Source organism: Hippoglossus stenolepis, chromosome 4, assembly GCF_022539355.2.
Source record: "Hippoglossus stenolepis isolate QCI-W04-F060 chromosome 4, HSTE1.2, whole genome shotgun sequence".
NCBI classification, from domain to species: Eukaryota; Metazoa; Chordata; class Actinopteri; order Pleuronectiformes; family Pleuronectidae; genus Hippoglossus; species Hippoglossus stenolepis.
In genome coordinates, this window is record NC_061486.1 from 8543507 (window position 1) to 8562863 (window position 19357).

The 19357-nt window shown below is 39.6% G+C and overlaps 2 protein-coding genes across 3 annotated transcripts; one reads left to right on the forward strand and one right to left on the reverse strand.

Annotated features, from left to right (window-relative positions):
• Window positions 1-5015: 5015 nt before the first annotated feature.
• dixdc1a (DIX domain containing 1a) lies at window positions 5016-15325 on the forward strand. 2 transcript variants are annotated; one of them, XM_035153602.2, is made up of 16 exons: window positions 5016-5173; window positions 5447-5631; window positions 8940-9097; window positions 9186-9331; window positions 11008-11097; window positions 11375-11428; window positions 11528-11578; window positions 11832-11936; window positions 12060-12113; window positions 12207-12299; window positions 13030-13107; window positions 13631-13792; window positions 13898-13964; window positions 14137-14245; window positions 14412-14520; window positions 14768-15325. In XM_035153602.2, the coding sequence occupies exons 2-16, from the start codon at window positions 5609-5611 to the stop codon at window positions 14849-14851; spliced, it is 1383 nt and encodes a 460-aa protein (XP_035009493.1). In that variant the 5' UTR covers window positions 5016-5173; window positions 5447-5608; the 3' UTR covers window positions 14852-15325. The 2 variants fall into 2 exon arrangements, with proteins under 2 accessions (XP_035009493.1, XP_035009494.1); XM_035153603.2 differs by having other exon boundaries at window positions 5031-5631; window positions 12210-12299.
• A 286-nt stretch (window positions 15326-15611) lies between these two features.
• pih1d2 (PIH1 domain containing 2) lies at window positions 15612-17995 on the reverse strand. The gene is made up of 5 exons (XM_035153605.2): window positions 17760-17995; window positions 16761-16887; window positions 16417-16650; window positions 16021-16295; window positions 15612-15874 (listed from the first exon to the last, which is right to left on the reverse strand). The coding sequence occupies exons 1-5, from the start codon at window positions 17940-17942 to the stop codon at window positions 15740-15742; spliced, it is 954 nt and encodes a 317-aa protein (XP_035009496.1). The 5' UTR covers window positions 17943-17995; the 3' UTR covers window positions 15612-15739.
• Window positions 17996-19357: the final 1362 nt, after the last annotated feature.

Below are 19357 nucleotides of genomic sequence, written 5' to 3' on the forward strand. Positions count from 1 at the left end.
GAAGGAGAAGAAGAAGAAGAAGAAGAAGCATCCATAACCTGCTCCAATAAAAAAGAATGCGGTCGTAACGATGATGGCAAAAAACAAAAGATGATTTCTTTATTTTAACCCATCCATAAATCTTTTTAGTCACGGTGTAGTTTCCAAATATTGCCAAAACATGAATAATAAACATAACAAATATATATAAAAATCAGAGGCGATCACAACACAGTCATGTCTGACTTTGCAATTAACTTCTATGGTCTCAATTGTGATCGTAGCGTAAACTTGGAATGTTTCACAAACATACATTCGTTATCACCGCAGAAATAAACGTATGTGTATTAGAGCGTTATAACCCTCAATATAACAATGTACAAAAACAGTTAACTAATCTTCATCTAAATGTAGAAAATAATTTTCAATGGTATGCCTTTTGAAGATCAGTTCATATCCTACTCACTTTACTATTCACAGTAACAGACTAAAAACTATTTTTGCAACTTGATCTACACTAAAACCAATAAACCACATTCAACGGATTCACAAGCTTGTGAGGAAACTGAACATCTAGTGTTCGTATTAACGTCATCTAGGGTGAACATCTATTTCAGATTATGATAAACAATTAAATACACTGGTGAGATAACAGTGAACAGCTTTAAGCAGCACTCTGTATCTCCACTCAGCTGTATTTGTGCTGGAATAAGGTTCAAACAAAAGCTCTTTAAGTTTATGTCTCCTTTAAAAATCGAACAAAATAAGTATGAAGTTATATATTTAGTGTTCATATCAGCATTTGTGTGTGTAGAGATACCGCTGTTTTAACTTAAATAAATGTTTATATTGATAAATAATCTATATATATATCTATATATATATATATAGATATAAATATATAAATTATTAGTGCATATATATATAATCCACTTTGATGTTGGTTGCCACCCACCAATAAACCGAACGAAGAAGAAGACTAGTCCCCTCCTCCTCCTCTTCCTTCAAGTTAGGGAAGTTGACTTTAACAGACTGCGCGCGCTCCCGCGGACGGCGGTCAGTTTCCGGTCGACGTAATGACGCACATCCTACGTCATAGGTCGCCGGTAAAATCTGGGCTGTGATTGGTTGTGTGAGCCCAGTTTGAACGTTCGTGGCTCGAGTTTTCATTGTTGTTCATTGTTTCACATGAGCTCAGTAAAGTAAAAGTAAAGATGGTGCTGATGGTCCCACTGAGGTCACAGATATATTTAATAATCACCCACCAAATAGTTTTGTTATTTGTAAAGACAATAACACACATCTATTTTCACTAGATTTTAGTGTTTCTGATATTTTATATTAATTTTAATATTTACAAAGCACGTTTGCTTTCAATAACTACCATGTCATGTGACCCGCTGACTCCAAACCAACGATGAAGTGTATTATTACCTGAGATAAACACCTATATTTACTAGATTTTATTGATTTTGGTATTTTATATGAAAATGTATATTTTTTCAATCATACTTTTTCAACACCTTCTATGTCATTAATCATTAAACAAAAGAGTCTCTTGGATTTTGTTCAGCCTTATTGGAATCTGCAGAACTGACGATTTCACTTAGTTTTCAGACTGAGCCTGAATGGAGACTTGAGGACATCTCCAATGAAACCAAATGGTCTCATCATCTGCATCTGCATGTGTCACTTACACAAGTTGTATGTAAATGTAAATACACAGTTTAAACAGCAAATACTTGACTCACTGACATGATTGGGGTCTTGTGATGGATCTGGGTTAGCTGTTCCTCCTTTTACAAATACATGAATAAATACTGTTAAATAAACATACCAATGAAAATAATGTGAGATGATTAAAAGTATGTCTTACAGATTTGTGGGTATGGAACTTTTTAAATAGGCACGTTTGAGTATGGAAGCAGAGATGTGCACTGTACACGTCTGTCTTCAGCCTTAATGTCACTGTTTTTAAAAACGACATTATTCACCAGATTTAGTTTGTTTCCTCTCCAGTTCATTCTCAATATGCTCAGCCCTGTCAAGGACCGAGTACCGACCGCTGTGGACAGTTTTTGACACAAATTACTGCTGACTGATGAAAGTATTTCCTTTTAAGAAAAACAATATCTTTTTATAGTTATATTCTCTCAAAATAGATCATTGGTTCAAACCAAACAAGGTCCTTTCAGTCTTTATTGATCCCGACAGGTAAAAACAGATCCACAGTAGTTTAATGTACTCAATTTCCTCAATCTTGTCCTTCAGTACAGTTTTAAGACCCTTTTACTTTATTTATTTCCATGTTTTGTGACTTCATACTTCTACTGTCTTGTAGCTGTTACTCTGTTACATTTATCTGTCGGCTACAGTTATTTGTTACATTGTAGATTAAAGTCTTACAGATAAAAACAAACATATGGTTAAAGTTTAGATAAAACCAATAATGACACTTGTACTGCTACATTTTCTTAAGTAATAGGATCTAAATATTACTCCCAGCTTTTCCATCGAATATAATTTTGAGGTCATATTTTTCAAACTTATTCGTTTGTTGCCTGTTATTTGTCCATAAACACGTTAACATTTCAGTAAAGAAACAAATTTGTATTATTCTTTTCTCAATAACTATTAAACTAAAATTCCTTTTCATGTGAACATTTTCTGTGATAAAGAAGGATGTGCATTTGGCAGAGGTGAGCTCTGAGTGCCTGACAATTTTCAGATAATTAAAAATATTTTCAAAGGCAGATATTTGGTGCACAGATATTTTAGACTGCAGCTGCCTACTGACATAGAATGACTTGTAATTATTTCCCACCCTATCCACTGTCATTACCCAAACAATAAACGTAAATCGCCTCAGAGTTCCTTTACAAATTGTATCTGACAACAAAGACTTAATGGGACTCCCAGGGACAAAGGCTTATCAGTGTGTGGCGCTTCGTACGTATCTGTCTGAAGGTCAGGGAAATAAAAAGAGACGAGTGCCTCTTGTTTCATTGCAGGCACAATAGTAATTTACAATCAGGACCCACAGTGACCATACCAACAATCTGTTCTATTTCAGCAGCTCATTTGATTTACAAATTGTCCGACTGCGTGCCGTCCCTGTGGCAAAGCGGCTTTCTTCCTGCCTCCCCAGTGGTGGAATGACTTTCCCACCACTCTTTGAACAGCAAAGTCACTCCTTATATATCATCCACACATGAATTCAATATTCTCTCTGTTAAAATAAACATCTTGGTACCCCTATTCCCTCGGTCAAATCCCGGCGTGCCATATCGTCATTGTCTCCCTGCTTTGTACCTGAGGTCGTCCTTGTCTTTTTAATTGTGAAAAAAATATAGCACTGCAAAGAATAGACATTAGAGCGCAAAGAAAAGGTAAAAAACGTTATGAAGAAGTTCCTGAAAAGGTTTTTCAGAAAGTTACTGAACTTGCCACACTGATATAAACGCTTCTTCCCAATATTCATGCCCCAAATTATTCTTTGGAAACTACACCTGGACTAAGTTGAGTGTTGAGCGTTGGATGGTCCCACTTCAGGTGTATGAGTCTAATCCATGCCCAACAACATACTGCGGGGTGCAGGAGCCACCTTTATTCACTTACCTAGACAGATATGTTTGTTTGGCTGTATATGAAAGAAAAAGCATATATAGACAATTTTTCCTGTGAGTTCCAGTTTTACAGACTCCCGCCAAAATATTTTATAACTTCAGGATGTTGAGCATGTGCTAAATATTAAATTTAATTACTTTGCAGACTGAGATTACGTATTCAAGATATAATTAACAAAATATATTATCCTGTGTTGGTATAGATTAAACTATAATAAGCACTACAATAAATAGTGCTGCCTCTACCTGCTACAATGCTTTGAGGTGTAATTTTGTCCAGTTCTATGATATATAGATATATATATATATATATAGAGTATATTATTTTCAGAGGGGCTGAACTGCAATTACTTTGGAGACCGATTTCACAATCTTGCTGATAACACCAGCAACGGCAGCGTAATGACAGGATGCTCAGTCAGAACACTGTTCAAGAGTCTACTTAACTCGTGTCAAAGAAATCTGCTGCCTGCTGCGCACGTTGTGAAGCTTTTTCACATTATGCTTTTACCTGCTGGCTCCAGTGGTGCTTTTCCAAAATATATTAGGTTTTTTAAGGCTGTAAAAATGAGGCTCACTACACACAATACATGGTAAATGTAGCACTTTTCCAGTCTTGATGAGCACTCAAAGCACTTTACTGCGCAGGTGTTTTTTGCCATTCACCCATTCTACATGAAAGCTGTAAAAAGAGCTGAATTTTAGACCAGTATGTACAAATACACTCTTAATAATAATGGAAATACATAAAGCCACCGGTTTAGGCATTATACTTTATGGCATATGATACATGTACACATTTTTCGATTGAAGATTCAAAAAAGAATTATGCCTCAAATGATGACTTTATGTATTTCAATTACTTATTAAATTGCCTTGTAACTTTATTGCATAGGTTCAATGTAAATGTTGACATTTAATGAAGGGTTTTCCATCAGGTTGAGTTAGCGTGAATAAATCAAATCACTTGAGAGTGATTTGATTTGTGTGTTTCATGTATATATTTACACTTTAACCTTATTTGATTGAAAAGCCCTCAAGTTATTTGATTCATTTCCACTAACTCCACATGATAGAGAACACTTCATTAAATGTGACCCTTTACATTGACCTCATGTAATAACCAGGAGATTTAATATGTAATTGAAACACATGGAGTCAGTGGTTTAGGCGTCTGAATGTTTTGAGTATAAATACCTTCTTTCTGTTGGTTTATTTTTAGATTCTGACTCTAAACCTGTGAATTTAGTATACAAACAAATATCTAATGTCTCTATTTTCCATGCATGTGCTGGTTCTTTATTTTAGCTGCAGTGAAATACAGTAGAGAGATCAAAGGGAAAGCAAGGAGGGAGGAGGAGGAGGAGAGATCCCTCCTCCTCCTTGTGAAAGGAGAGAGCAGCGAGGGAAGGAGGGAGGAGGAATGAGGGAGAAGGGGGAGGGTAAACACACCCAGGCAGACAGAGCCATGTCTGACATCCTCGCTCAGTGAAAGAAGGACTGATACAAAGCCTGGGCGACCGAGCAGAGGAGAGATAGAGGGAAGGAGGCAGGGAGGGAGGGCAGAGGTAATACATGCACAAAACAAGAAAAGGGCTGAGAGAGATGCACAAGAGCTGCATCAGTTCTCGTGCAGCAGGAACAAAAAACATTGTGTTCGTGAATGGGAGCTGGTGGCGAGAGCAGTGAGGAAGCAGCAGCCAGACTCCAGCCTCTCCTCTGTGCCTGCAGCCTCATGGGGAAGGCGCAGGGCTTCTCTTTAAGATCTGGAGGTTTTTGTGTTTTCAGGGAGATGCTGCAGGAGCGGATTTGAACGTGCTGTTGTTTGTGATTGAACACAGTGTGCGACGTGGAGGCTCCTGTGGCTGCAGCTGCTGCTCTCAGGGCTGCTCCCCTCCCTGCTGCCTCCATGCTCCTGACAGGGAAGCAGGGCAGCAGCATCATCACCATCAGCACCCAGATGCAGCGCCGCTGTATGGGAGGTTAATCCTGCACACACCAGCATGGGAGCCAAACAGATGAAATGGTAAGAGATTTTATATAAATTGTTGTTTGAACACTACAGGCTGCTGTTGTGTGTCTGTGATGAACGAGAGCATCAGTGCAGAGAGATTTGAGGCCTGAAGTCAACACACTACACATTTTATTTATCATCTTCATCAGCATCATGTGTCTGAGTGTTAGTGTTAGAAATAAATATCACCATAACAACCGACTGATCCTCATACTGCAGGTTATTGTTCAGTGTTTACAGTGAGGTAGGTGTGGGTGTGTCCCTCTGTGTGTGTGTGAGCTGAGCCATTGCTTTAGCAACCTCAATCTAACTTTCATCACCAGCTCTTCCATTTCATAATTCAGAGGGTGGGTTATGAATTTTACATTATTTTAGAATAATAAATACAAGATGTGTGGGGTTCTTTTTCCTTATTTTTTTTAGAAAAATAAGGATGAATTTTTGGATTGTGAAGATATTGAAAATTTACTGCTAAATTTAAGTATTTCTACTGCATATTTATTTTTCATGCTGATCACTGGTGATGGATAAATTTGCCAACAATGTAAAAGTACATAAAAAGTACTACATTTTAAAATCCTACTAAAGTAAAAAAAATACAGAAGTATTATCAGCTAAATGTATTTGAAGTACTTAAAGTAAACATAACTGTAAAAGTATACTCATACTTGACGAATTTATTATTATTGGTAACATGACTCGATTATTTATACTCATTTACAATTTCTGCTGATTGAGGTGAAGCTGGATTTAACTTCAATAAATTGTATCTTATATAAGCACTTGTTTTGTAATGTAAAGTCTTTATATGAAAATGTACCTATAAACAATACATGTGTATAAATGTAGTGAAGTTAAAAGTACAAAACTTTTCCTCTGAAATTAAATATAAATGTGATGTAGCAAAACACAGAAATACTTTAAGTACCTCAAAATCAGACTTAAGTACAGGGCTGGGGTAAATGTATTTAGTAACTTTCTGCTGCTGCTGATCAGATGATGTTAATCTGATGCACTGAAGCTCATCTCTCGCAAATCCCAGCGTTTAATCTGTGGTTTAGCCCATATGTTCCAAATATATATATATATATAGACCTTTGTGTTCTGTTGGTGCCGCCAATCAACAAAGAGCATCTAAGATAATGTGTTAGAATTTGAACTGGACCCTGAGACATGACAGAGGGTTTCTGAATGACATGATTAGTGGGAGGCCGCCTCTTTGTGAAGAACACTGAAGGATAATCACAGCAGCGTCTGATAAGACCTTTTTTTTTTAGTGTGACCTGTTGCAAGGACTTTTTCTGAGAAGGATCAAACTACCAGACGTTTCTCTGTGTGGTGATTGCAGCCTGAAAATGTCACATGATTAAACTAAAAAAAAGTCCAAATTACAGGCCCCCAAATTATATATACTTTTCTTTAACCAAGCAGCAGCCTGAAGGCAATTTCCCCTTTCATTAGGTTCACCATGAGTCCAGACTAAAATATCTCAACAGCTTTTCATAAGTGACAATGCATGCGATTTGCAGTTTTATTTACAAAAGGAGAGAGAGCAGTGAGGGAAACGGCTTCATCTCGTTTTTAAGGGGATTTGCAGACATGAAAAACATAACTAATACTAACAAATACACAGATAGCAGTAATGATGATACAATAAAAATAAACAAAGCAACACAATGCAATAGGATAAATGATAAAAACTTGACCAAAACCACACATACACACACACAAGGCCTCTCCTGTGATTCCAAACCAGAGGCTCTACATCTCAGTCACAAGTGTCACTAACGTGGAATGAAATAAACGATCGCTACCAAACAAAGTAACATTCTGTCAAAGTACTGATTTGACCTATAAATCAAACAAGAAGATCAATACAATGAAATGCTGAAAGAAGCACAGCTGAGCTAAACAAGCAGAAACGTGAAAGTAACAGATGTGAGCGAGTTTGGTGAGTTATTCCAGTTCTATGGTGTTTTTAACTGAAAATCACAGATTCCAGTTACTTTAGGAATTAATGTAAAACAAAGAAAGAGTGTTGAGTATTAAACTATAACTAAAAGTTGATTTACCATATAAAGGATAGTTAAAGTAAAAGTATTTGAAAACAATCATAAATGTTTAAAGTTATCAGACATGACGCAATCATGTATAAGACAAATCTACAAATGTTCCATGTAAAGTACATTTAAAGGATGAAGATGTACTTCAGTGGTTATATAATACCACTATAATAAACTGATTGTATTGTGAGACTATGATACAATCTATAGCTTTATGTGGTAAAAATATATTCAGAATAGATCCAATGTCGAGATATGAAATATATTAACTTCCATTAGTGGATATGAAATATGTGTTAGGAACAGAAGTTAGGTGCACATTATAATGAATATATATCACAGTTTATTTCATACAGAGTCAGTGTGAACATACAAGTGACAGATTATAGTTTTACTGTCTGTGGGGATATTAGCTTTTGCTGAGTAATGCTGTTGCGATCCCAATCTTGCATCCTGGCACATGTCTGGGAGGAACATGTCCAACCAGGCAAATCCCTCAGGACATTCATGGGTTTCTAAACGCAGTTTTTATTCCACAGTTAAATCCACAGTTTGTTTTTTCACTTCTTAGTTTTAGCCTCAGGAGGAGGGCCATGCATTTTGGTGCTTTTCTCTCTCTCTCTCTCTCTCTTTGCTCGCACGCAGTTTAGATCGGTTTCCACAGATGCCGGCTTGTTTTCCCACGCAGACACAGAGGGAGAAAGACGCGATGGCCTGTTAAAGCACCATGCATAATGCCATAGGTCACAGGTCACAGTAGCTGTATACTATTTCCACAAACAGATCGGAGTGAAGACGACAGTCGGCCTGAACCTCGGGCTACGAGCGATGCTCTCAGAAAACACACAAAACACAGTGTATTCATACAAGCTGCGGGAAATCCAGCCTTTCAGGATCCACACAAACATTATGTTTTGAAATTATGGCTGAAGGGGGGGTGTAAACTATGTGAAGAATTTCCTGTTGGAAAAATGACAGTGTTGAAAATTCCTGCCCTCGCTGACTATTTTGTGAACAGGTTTCGGTTCTGGTCTGTCCTGTGTTTTCATTCTTTATTATCTGTTGGTCTGTGATATGCTTTAAAAACAGATACGGTTTAAAATATTAAGCCCTGATAGGATTCATTCAATCATTTTTGGTGCTCTATATGGGAAGTTGTATATCTCCATTTTTATGCAGCTCGGCTTATTCATTGCTGTTCATTTGGCAGGAGATTCAAACACACTCACTCCTGCCTGTGCCCACCATCTGTTTCAGTCTCAGCTCGGCCAGCCCTGCTCACTCCCCCAAAGAGGAGTATGTTATCACCCAGTTCAGTGACATCCTTAAAGAGGAGGCCGTCCACGATCAGGCCGAGGACCATGGGGACTCTCGAGAAGACAAATCTGAGCTGACAGAGAAGAAATCTGTCGCAGGTCGGTTGGATGCACGTCAGCTCTTGTGCAGTGAATCCAAACGTCAGATAAAAAAAAGCACCTCCTTATGTTCTTCTCTTCCCCACAGAGGAGGTGTCTCTCTGTGGACTGTGTCCCTCCCTCGGGCACAATGTGCAGGAGGAGGAGAAGTCCTGGGAGGAGCAGCTGGACGCCCACCAGGAGCATCTGGAGAAGGAGATGCAGGAGGCCAGGAGGATGGTGTTCCGCCTCCAGGTAAGTTCCTGGTGACAAAACACTTAAAAAAACGAAACCACATCGCTCAACACACAAACACAGAAGGCACAAAGACTACAGGAACATCTGAGGACGGCAGCAGCTTAAATTTAGCATCAGTGAATTTACAGCCTGCTTCCACACTTCAAATCCTCTGCCCACGTCTGCAGGGTTTTGCACAGATTCACAAAGATAAAATAACTATGCAAAAAATAAAAAATATATATAATCAAAGATTTAATTTAAAAAATGACAGTTTACTCTGGGTAGCAGGGTAGCAGGATTCGTCATTAACGCCTAATTCCCTCTATATTCTATTTCTATCATATATTGTTATGTGTTGGTGGAAATATTTGTAGATAAATGATGATGCTACTTTAAAGTAGAGACAGTTCAAGAAGACTTCCTGTGTCATGAGTGTTTTGCCACTGCCCCGCCCCTTTAAGAGACAAGTGAAACAGCCGATTAGGGTTGGGTTAGCAACTTCCAAACATTTTGACTATAAAATGTTATTTTCCAAATCAGGACAAACATGAACTTGGTCTGAGATCCGTCTCTGTGTCAGTGACACTGTCTCATGAGATCTGTCCACAAAGATGTCTCTGTCTCTCTGCTTTCACTGCTGTGCTGCTGACGTCACTTTCCAATGGATAAACAGAAATTTAAAGGGACTTATACACGGAACCGTAAAACTTAAGATCTGAAAGCTCGTGGTTCTTTGTTTGATAATATCTTTCAATTCCTATTACTACTATATAACTATTCTTGGAGGGGAAAGAGAAAAACTCACATGATCCTTTTTTATTGGTAAATAAGCTCGATTTTCATGACCTTCATGATACGTCTGTACGTGTCCAGAGACACAGGTTTTGAAACAAGTCAATGCACTGTACAATATTTAAGAAAAGATGTGTGAGGTGACCTGTACAGAAATAACTCTGTTTAAACCACATGTCCAAACATTCAACATGTCAACATGTCTTTATATGTTTCATTCTGAGTTTGTAGCCTGGTTCCAAACCTCTGAATCTCCACATCTCAGATTGTCTCAGTAATTCAAATGAATAAAGTGAAACCAAATGGCTATTGAGATATTTTAATCTGGTGACCTGATAAATTAAATCAAACTCTGGGCAAATGAAATACAATAGAGAGAATAACGCTGCGATCAGATAAATGAGCAAATAAACACCCTCCAGTAAATGTCACTGAAAAATGTCCATTATTAATTAACAGACTTAGAAAGATCTCTTTGATAAGTTTGGTAATTCTGACTGTTTATCAGGGGGATGGTTTGATTTCTGTGTGAGCGTGTGTGTGTGTGTGTGTGTGTGTGTGTGTGTGTGTGTGTGTGTGTGTGTGTGTGTGTGTGTGTGTGTGTGTGTGTGTGTGTGTGTGTGTGTGTAATGGAGGTGAGAGGATGAAGTCTGTGTATACTTCTGTTAGCTTTTCAATTTGATTTCAATCTGATTCAGTCGACTGAATTCGCTGGCTTGATTAGCTGAAATGAAAAACTTGTTGCGCAGCCGAGTACAAAAGAACGGCTGTATTTACAAATACAAATACACAAACGTATATCGGGCTCCTCTGCCATGAAAATTTAATTAAGACTGCTTGCATGTCTGTACTCTGTGTCTATACACAGTTTATATGTGCTTGTGTGTTTTTGTCCTCAGGCGCTGCTGCTCCACGGCTCCCTCCCTGAGGAGGACCAGGATGGATCCGTGAGCTTCGGAGAGAACCGGGCGAACGCTGAACAGCAGCTGGTACGGTGCCCTCTCTCTGCTAACTCGAGAAAAAACAACACTTGCTCGCCATTCTGTGTGAAGTGTCAGTGTCAGCCCGTCTGTTGTCATGAGCACGGCAGGCGTCACTCCTCCTGAGAGGACTGAAACCTTTGTCTGATTTGCGTTCCTCTCAAGAGGAGCACGGATGAATCTCTCTAATCTGCTGGCGCGCTGTCGTGCAGGCCCGACGTCTCCTCATGCATTCTGACATTTTTCCATCCTCTAATTATGTTCCTCGTACTCTCTCCCTCTGAAGGTTCTAATCCGCAGTCGTCTGGACCAAAGCATGGAGGAGGCCCTTGATCTCAAGGTACAGTAAGTAGATGTGATCAGGTTTATAACAGAAGAGCTGCCCTGTGAACAAAGAGCCCCTCTCTCTAATGTCTCTGTGCATTTGTGTGGCTTTTAGAGGGAGCTCCTGAGACACAAACAGGAGGTGCGACACGTTCAGGCCATCAAGGTAAAGCTCTCACTCTAATATTGTCCTTTGTGTGCAATCTAAAATAGATTAAAGGATATAACTCTGACTCGTCCACCTTCCTAAATTGATGATTCTGCAGTTTCTATCTTGCACAACATCCCTTTTTGATTTCAGTTCAAAGATGATAAAGTTGGGAGATGGGTGTGTTCTGTCCATATTGCAGGTGGATGCAGTGCATCTGTATTCAGGTCTTCACCGGACGTTTCTTTGATCTCCTTCTCTCTCTCATTAGGATGCTCTGCAGCAGCGGCTGGCAGTGCAGGAGGACGCCGTCCTGCAGCTAAAGCAGGAACTGCTGAGATCCAACATGGCCAAAGATCAGCTGGAAGGGGAAAATGTGAGACAAGTGATGATTTCCGTTTGACACGATATAATATATGCCCTGCTTGACCTATGGATGCAGGTTTATGTGACAGAGCGGGAGAGCGCTCGTATATCACACTGATGTATCTGTTTGCAGGTAGAGCTCAAACACAAGCTGAGCGAACAGAACAAATTGCTCAGTGAATATGAGGTATTGTCTTTTATTATTTACACTTCAGTGCATTCCTGAGATGTAGACATGCATACAAAGATTCACGCCGTCCGTCTTTCGTGTCACAATTAGCAGCAGCTCGGGAGGAAGGAGAGAATACTGCAGCAGCAGCAACAAAAACTGGAGGACGCTCAACATAAAGCACATGAAGTCAGCCTCGCACGGGTATGGAGCACGACACGTTTCAAGTATTTACTATTCATAGAGCGCTTCTCAAAACTTGAGTCAGCAAATTGAAATCAGGGAATTGCAAAATCAAACGTGAAATTGAATTAGCTAACAAAATGTATTATCCATTAACTGGATCAGGATAAAACAAGAAAAGATTAAAGACAATTTAAGAATAATTAAGTTCGTTCTTTAATAAAACTACGATTCATTTAGAGATTTATCTTTTTATAATGTGACCACTCACTTGTGAAAACCCACCTTTAGTAGCCCTGTTTTATTTTAGGATCCCCATATCACTGCAACAGCTGTTTTCAGTTTTGTAGCAGGTGAGCGTGCAGAGCATTTTGTGTGGTAACAGGTTGCAGTAAGCTCGTTTTGCATACCTACTTGACAATAACACTTGTGTTTGTGTTAAAAAATATTAAGATATTTCCTAACTTACCTGTGCACTGTAGTTTATATAAATACAGGTTGTAGTAGGTTTGTCGGGGACTACTTTCAGCTGTGGATTAATACACATTTGGAGCCCTAGGGAGTATTTTTGGCAGCAGTAGGGCCTGTGTGAGTTAAAGTCAAAATAAACTACAGTACATGTATTAATCATAATGAAGAGAAACACTGTAAAACAGAAAACAGGGTTTAAAACCTACCACCTCTATTTTTTATGAATCTTCTCCACATTATTTATTTAACATTTATTTATGCCGTGTCATCTGTTTTACAGTCATACAGGAGTGAAAGTGGTGGTTACAGTAACTCAGTGGCTTCAACATCTCCTCCATCATTCCAACACATTAAACCGGTTTGTATCCTTCTTTATTTCAACCTTTTTTATCATAAAACACTAATGTTCAGTTTAATATTTTAATTTGATCTTATTGTACAGCAGGAAAAGCTGAATTAATTAAAAGTTAGCTTTGATAAAAATAGTGAGCACAGATTATAAGATTCTAAGAATAGAGAAGATGTATGTTGTCAAAATGTTGACTTGAAATTATAAAATTCTATATTGTAATAATGCTGCACGAGGTCAAAATAACAATATGCTAAGTTAGATTTATTATAAGTCAGATTTGTCTTTTTTGGCGTACAAAGTCAAAATGATGAAATACTAAATTAATACGGAAATAAGTCAATTTAACTACGTATTAAACTTGAATGAATGAGTCTAAAATCTGATTTATTATCTCATGAGTTTGACGATGAGTTTTAATTGAATTTATTTGTATACATCTCTTTGTATATTGACATTGATATCTTCCTTTGTATCGAAAGAAAACTACATTTATAGAAAGTGTATGACTATCAGGAGTCTGTGTCCGCAGGGAGAAGAGCTGCAGCTGGTCAGGGAGGCACTCCGGAGTTTGAGGGACAGTTTTTCTGGCCACGATCCCCAACATCACACCCTGGACACTCTGGAGCAGGGCATGTCCAGCCTCATGGAACGATTACACACTTTTGACACGCAGCGCAGACAGGACCGAGGGGTAAACACAGACGCACACACACAGCAACACATGTCACCTGATGGATGGTGATTCAACAACGATGAAATCTGTCAGTGTGACGTGATTTACTGGTTCTTCTTCTAGGAGGAATTCAAATCACCAGGACGCAGAGCCAACCCGACAGACCGAGAGTCCTGGCCGATGACCTCGAGTGAGACAAACAAATTCCTCGTTTTGTTTAGGATTTGTCATCGTCCCAACATCTCCACAACAACTGCTAAATCTGTGTACAGAGAAGGGCCTCATTGGCAGTGGGGCTGGAGCCATTTTCAGGATCTGATTGTGAAAAACAATATTTTGGTGTGTTTTGTAATTATTTCCAGAGATGGCGCACTCACACAGCAGCCCGGGGTTGGATTCCACCGTTTCAACTAAAGTGCTCTACTTCACCGATCGCTCGCTCACTCCGTTTCTGATCAACATCCCAAAAAGGTGAAAATAGACACTTTATGTCGGGTTTATTTGACAGTGTTATTGTTTGATCCCTCACTAGAAATGCTTCAGTGGCTGTGCTGGTTAAATGCTTATCCTTAGAACGGCCTAATGCCTCTGTGGGTGGTTGTGTGTACAGACCATGACTGACAGCTTGTTTTCACAGGCTGGGCGAGGTGACACTGCGAGATTTCAAGGCCGCTGTGGACAGACAAGGCAGTTTCAGATACCACTTCAAGGCCCTTGACCCGGAGTTTGGCACAGTGAAAGAGGAGGTAGGTGTAGGAGCACTTCATTTCACATTAGCTTCTACACGCGAATCTAAAATATCAGGTTAAGACTAAGAAATGCTAATAATAGCCGTGTCTGTTCTGTACTTCAAAACACGGCGAGGTGACTTATTTTCATCCCAGAGAATTTGGTAACACTGAGCAGCTATTTTCAGTTCCCCATGTGGACCTTTGTGCTGTTCAGTGGATGAGTCTCTCTTGGATGTGTAAATGCTTGATGTCGGCTCTTCAGGTTTTCCAGGACGGAGCGGTCGTGCCTGGCTGGGAGGGGAAGATTGTGGCGTGGGTGGAGGAGGACCACGGGGAGCGGAGGTAGAGGCCAAAAACAAGAGAGCACCACAGCAAACCTCAGTTGTTCCCACTGGACCAGAAAAATAAATACTCGTGATGCCATAAGAAACAATAACACAATTAACTGGGACCAAAAAGATCAAATACAATTTCAGTGTAAAACGATGTTTTAAAAATGAATGTTTCATATGAAGAATTTGACTTGAATTTCACATTTGGATACTTTTGTTTATTTTATTTTTTAAAGAATGCGTATCAGACACTGTTTTGCAGCTCATACATTAATACGGGGAACTAAAAGTTAACGGTCAGTAAACTTGAATCTCTGAATTATTAAAAAAAAAAGGGTGATTTACAATAAATAACATGGGATGAGCTAAAAAAAAGAAGCTGTTATCAGTGCTGACTGACATTTTTCACACGTTCCAGATTGCCAAATAGTGATGTTGTTATTCCCCATCCATTGTGATGTTTTAATAAAGGCAAATTACTGCATGGATCATTTTGTTGTCAGTTATTCCCCCGACGTGACGCACTGACACCGTACACCAGCTCCTAACCACTACACACCACGACTTGTACACCCACACATTAATAAACAAAACCCACAGACTGTCATTCAAGTCAATTAATGCGTTTCGGGTTGAGAATTAAATTTGCTGCTGCAGATCAACCCACACTGTGAAATACAGTATTTGTTACAGAAAAACATTAAAGATTTTTATGGAAGAACCCGTTTACAGAGCAGCTGTTGTTTTCGCTTTGCAAAGAAGGAATTTCGTTTCTTTTGTCAAATCATTTTGTATTTATTGTCAGTGTCAGAATTTACTCCTAAAGCTTCACAGTTTCCTCAGCCGATTCCAAGCAGGGCTGATCGCCTCTTCTACGCTTCTTTCTCAATCAAAACAAACGGTCACAGAACATCCACCTTCACTGCAAGCTGTCGTTTCTTCTTGTTAAAGACGGCAGACGCAGTGTCTTCATTCACAGCTACTGGAAAGTCCAGAAGCAAATAGCAAACATCCTCCACTTCCAATAACACGTCTTCCTGCAGAAGAAAATACATTCAGCACTTCACAACAGCAGGAACAGGCCAGTTATGCTTTTTTAATGACATCCAACTACGCTCTGACCCACTATGGATTCTAAAGGGGTTCATTATAACTTTGTACAGGGGAGTGTGTAACCGCTAACCTTGGAAATTCTCAGCTGGCAGTCTGACATGGAGTGAACCTTTGGCAGCTCTACTGTCAGCTCCACGCTGCGAGGAACTCCCGCTTTATCAGTTTTCACCTCAAGTCGGTGCCTTGGCTTCTGAGGCTGCACAAATGTGCTGGAGATGACCTGGATGAGATCCTTCTTTTTGTTCTCCGCGGGTCTGCAGATAATTTGGGCAGCCGGCTCGTCATCTTGTTGCTCCGAGCGCAGAGAGGCGATCTGCTGCAGGAGGGAAGCTGGGGTTTGACTGGCTGTAAAAAACAAGAGTGCTCAGGATTATTAGAAACAGTGCTGCAGGGTAAAAGATGATGCCCCTGCAGCAGTAAAGAGGCAGTTACAACATAAATGAGGGTGTAAAAGTTATTGCTCTACCTGTGTCGGGTTGGCTGGAGGTGTTGGTGGGCCACTGCTGAAATCCAAGGCGGCGGTTCAGGTCATCTGGACTACTTTGTGGGCTACATGCGATGACAGTGTACTGCTGAGATAACCTCAACCCATGTTGCTGCTGGGCAAAAGTCAGGGCCAGCGTATACAAATCTGATTTGTCCTTCTTATCTGTTTCCAGCACTGCAGGGTTTAAGGCCACATCCAACACAGTGTACAAGCCTGAGGAGGAAAAACATCCAATTCATCAACAACAGTAGTTTTCTTATTTATATCATGAAACACATGATCCAATTCTTTAGCTTGTGCTGCAGCACAGCTGCGTCGTTCACCTGGACTTTCACTTGTGCCTGTTTCCAGTTTTCCTGAACATAAAGGTAATGGCTTGCTGGGATCCTGAGGCGCCGGCACACGTTTCCAGCTGCATATGTTGAGATACAATAACCCCTTGTTCGGCTCCTGTGGAGGACAAAGATTTGCTGTCTGTAAGAAACCTGATCTCTAACCTATAACAGGATACAGGTATGACAGCCTCACTGTGTGTGGTGAAAGTCAAATGTTTTGTATTTAAAGGGTAGGCAGTTGAGCTGGAAGGAATAATTAAGTGGACAGATGGAAAATTAAATGGAAACAACTTTAATAATCTAAAATTTCACTCAAATGTTAAAGTAAAAAAAGGGTAAACAAATAACAGGGTCTAGTCTCTGGTTTTCTTTGCCTCGAAGAGTGAATACAGGCGTTGAGAGTGTGTGATGATTCACCCTTTTCCCTTTTCACTGACCAAAAAATAGATTAATCAACCGTAGATTAATAAGAGTCTTTAGATGCAGACTTAGTAAATAGAAACAAAGATACTCGATTGACCTTTGTCACTTTGGACACCTTCACTTAATTACACAATTAAAACACATTCTGGTGCCTATAGCAATTGGCACATTTTCAGGGATGAACCCTGGGACATGAGGTGTTTAGGGTCTTTGATGACACACTCAGCAAGGGGGGGTCAGCCCATGACTTGTGTCCAAGTGGCCTGCATATCCACTGATCTCCCCTCTGGATCCATAATATCAATAATAATTGACTTTGTGCCTCATCTTACTTGGCGTTTAAAATGTACAAAAATAAATAAAACCGGAACTTCCTCACGAGGCCACAGAACCTGGTGGGTCCAGGTTTGAGTTTAACACCTGTTCACACCGGGCCCTGATTAACGGGACACACCTGAGCTCCCCCCGCTCTGACGTCACGTGTCCGTCGTGAGGAACAAATGTTTCATACGAACTTTTTAAAACATCTTTCAAGTAAATCTAACAAGTTTCCAGTCAACTCACCAGTATGTCAGCGCACAGACACGAGTCGAGCTCCGGCGGGGAACTGAACCCGGCTCCCTCCTCCAGCTGAGTGTGGATGAGCTTGCGATAAGCTGCGGGGTCACTGGTGGAAAGCTCGTCCAACATGGACCACAGCTGGGTGACGTGCTGCAGGACATCCTCTTTGCAACCGGCCGAGGACATTTTTACAGTAAGGGACAAACTCAAATCGTGGCAGCGGTTGCTCCTAGAGACACTTCCGGTGTCAACAGAAACTGCCACTGATATGTGAAGACCGCTGCCTTTGATGCCACACTGCTTCAGCAGCTGCCTTTGTTGTCAGCTGCCTTTGTTGTAACACAAAAAGAGAGACTCACAAAATTTGACTTTCCAATTGCTTATAAACCATTTACAGTTGTATTTACTATCATAAGTTAACTTTGGCCAAAGTGTTTTTCTTATGACGGGATCTCATTGGCATTCTTCAGGGACTCTTATTTAAATACACTAACATCCATAAAAACATTTAAGATATACTTATTGTTACTCCTTCAACTTCAAAATATTTTTTATGAGTTATGAACTTCTATGGTGTAAAAGCATCAGTACATATACTAGACAAATGACAAACGAAGCTGTACACAACAAACAGCTACTGACCTACTACTTTTTTAATTTTCTCTAAAGTATTTATATGAATTCAGTTAACCCCATGGACAGCAATATTGATACTGGCTGGCTTATCCTGTTAAAATAAAGTGAAATGTACTGATACTGAAGCAAACTGTTATTTAGTATACTTTCCTGGCTAACCAGTAATTTCAAGTACATCTCCATCAAGGTTACCGAGTACAACCTGAAAAATAGAAAGAATGTTGCTTTTGATGACAGACATTCAAAATGTGTAAATAATCGCCTTTTATTTTTTTATGTTTGAGTAATTTGTGAAAATGCAGATCATAATAACTAACTTAAAGCATTGAAGTAAAGCATTGTCTATTGTAACGACATATTGTGTCAGTGATGATAAATGTTAATAACGGAACCTTAAAAAGGGCAACAGAGCTGCAATAACAGACACAAACAGCAGGTTTTACATGTGTAAAAGATAGCAAAGGTATTGTAGTATGGACTGGGTTAAAGTGACTTTAATATTAAAAAATCTTTGAAGTTCACAAGGCACGAACATTAATTGGCTAATGATACATTAATAACAGCTTCTCACCATCATCATTTCAGACAGAGGAGTAAAGTCAAAGCAAATTTAAGTTTTTTTATATAACTCATTGAAAAGAAAGCAGGGTCCCAGTTATAGTCATTAAGCATCATGTTCCACTGACATCGCTGCCAAGTCCTACCACATTGGTGTGTTACCAGATTGTTGTACGTCGTTTTAACAACAGCTCAACTCCTGGATAAAGGTCATTACACAGAAAGACACACCATTCCCATTGGCATCAGACACTGGTTACATCACCTTGGCAGCCTTGACATGATTTGCCCTGAGACTGTTCTGTGGATCTGAAAAGTACAACTGACTCAGTATTTGTTATATAAAACACTATAGGCTAACACACCTTGAAATTGTCTCTATACGCGAGACCACCCGTGCCCCGGAT

Bases quoted from the DNA above. Each gene is read 5' to 3' on its own strand.
- dixdc1a (XM_035153602.2), top strand. From the start codon at position 5,609: ATGGGAGCCAAACAGATGAAATG. The intron at 13,108-13,630 runs GTTTGTATCCTT...CTGTGTCCGCAG, and splicing joins CATTCCAACACATTAAACCG to GGAGAAGAGCTGCAGCTGGT. The intron at 13,793-13,897 runs GTAAACACAGAC...TTCTTCTTCTAG, and splicing joins AGCGCAGACAGGACCGAGGG to GAGGAATTCAAATCACCAGG.
- pih1d2 (XM_035153605.2), bottom strand. From the start codon at position 17,942: ATGTCCTCGGCCGGTTGCAAAGAGGATGTCCTGCAGCACGTCACCCAG. The intron at 16,888-17,759 runs GTGAGTTGACTG...TGTCCTCCACAG, and splicing joins GTCTGTGCGCTGACATACTG to GAGCCGAACAAGGGGTTATT. The intron at 15,875-16,020 runs GTTAGCGGTTAC...TTTCTTCTGCAG, and splicing joins GCCAGCTGAGAATTTCCAAG to GAAGACGTGTTATTGGAAGT.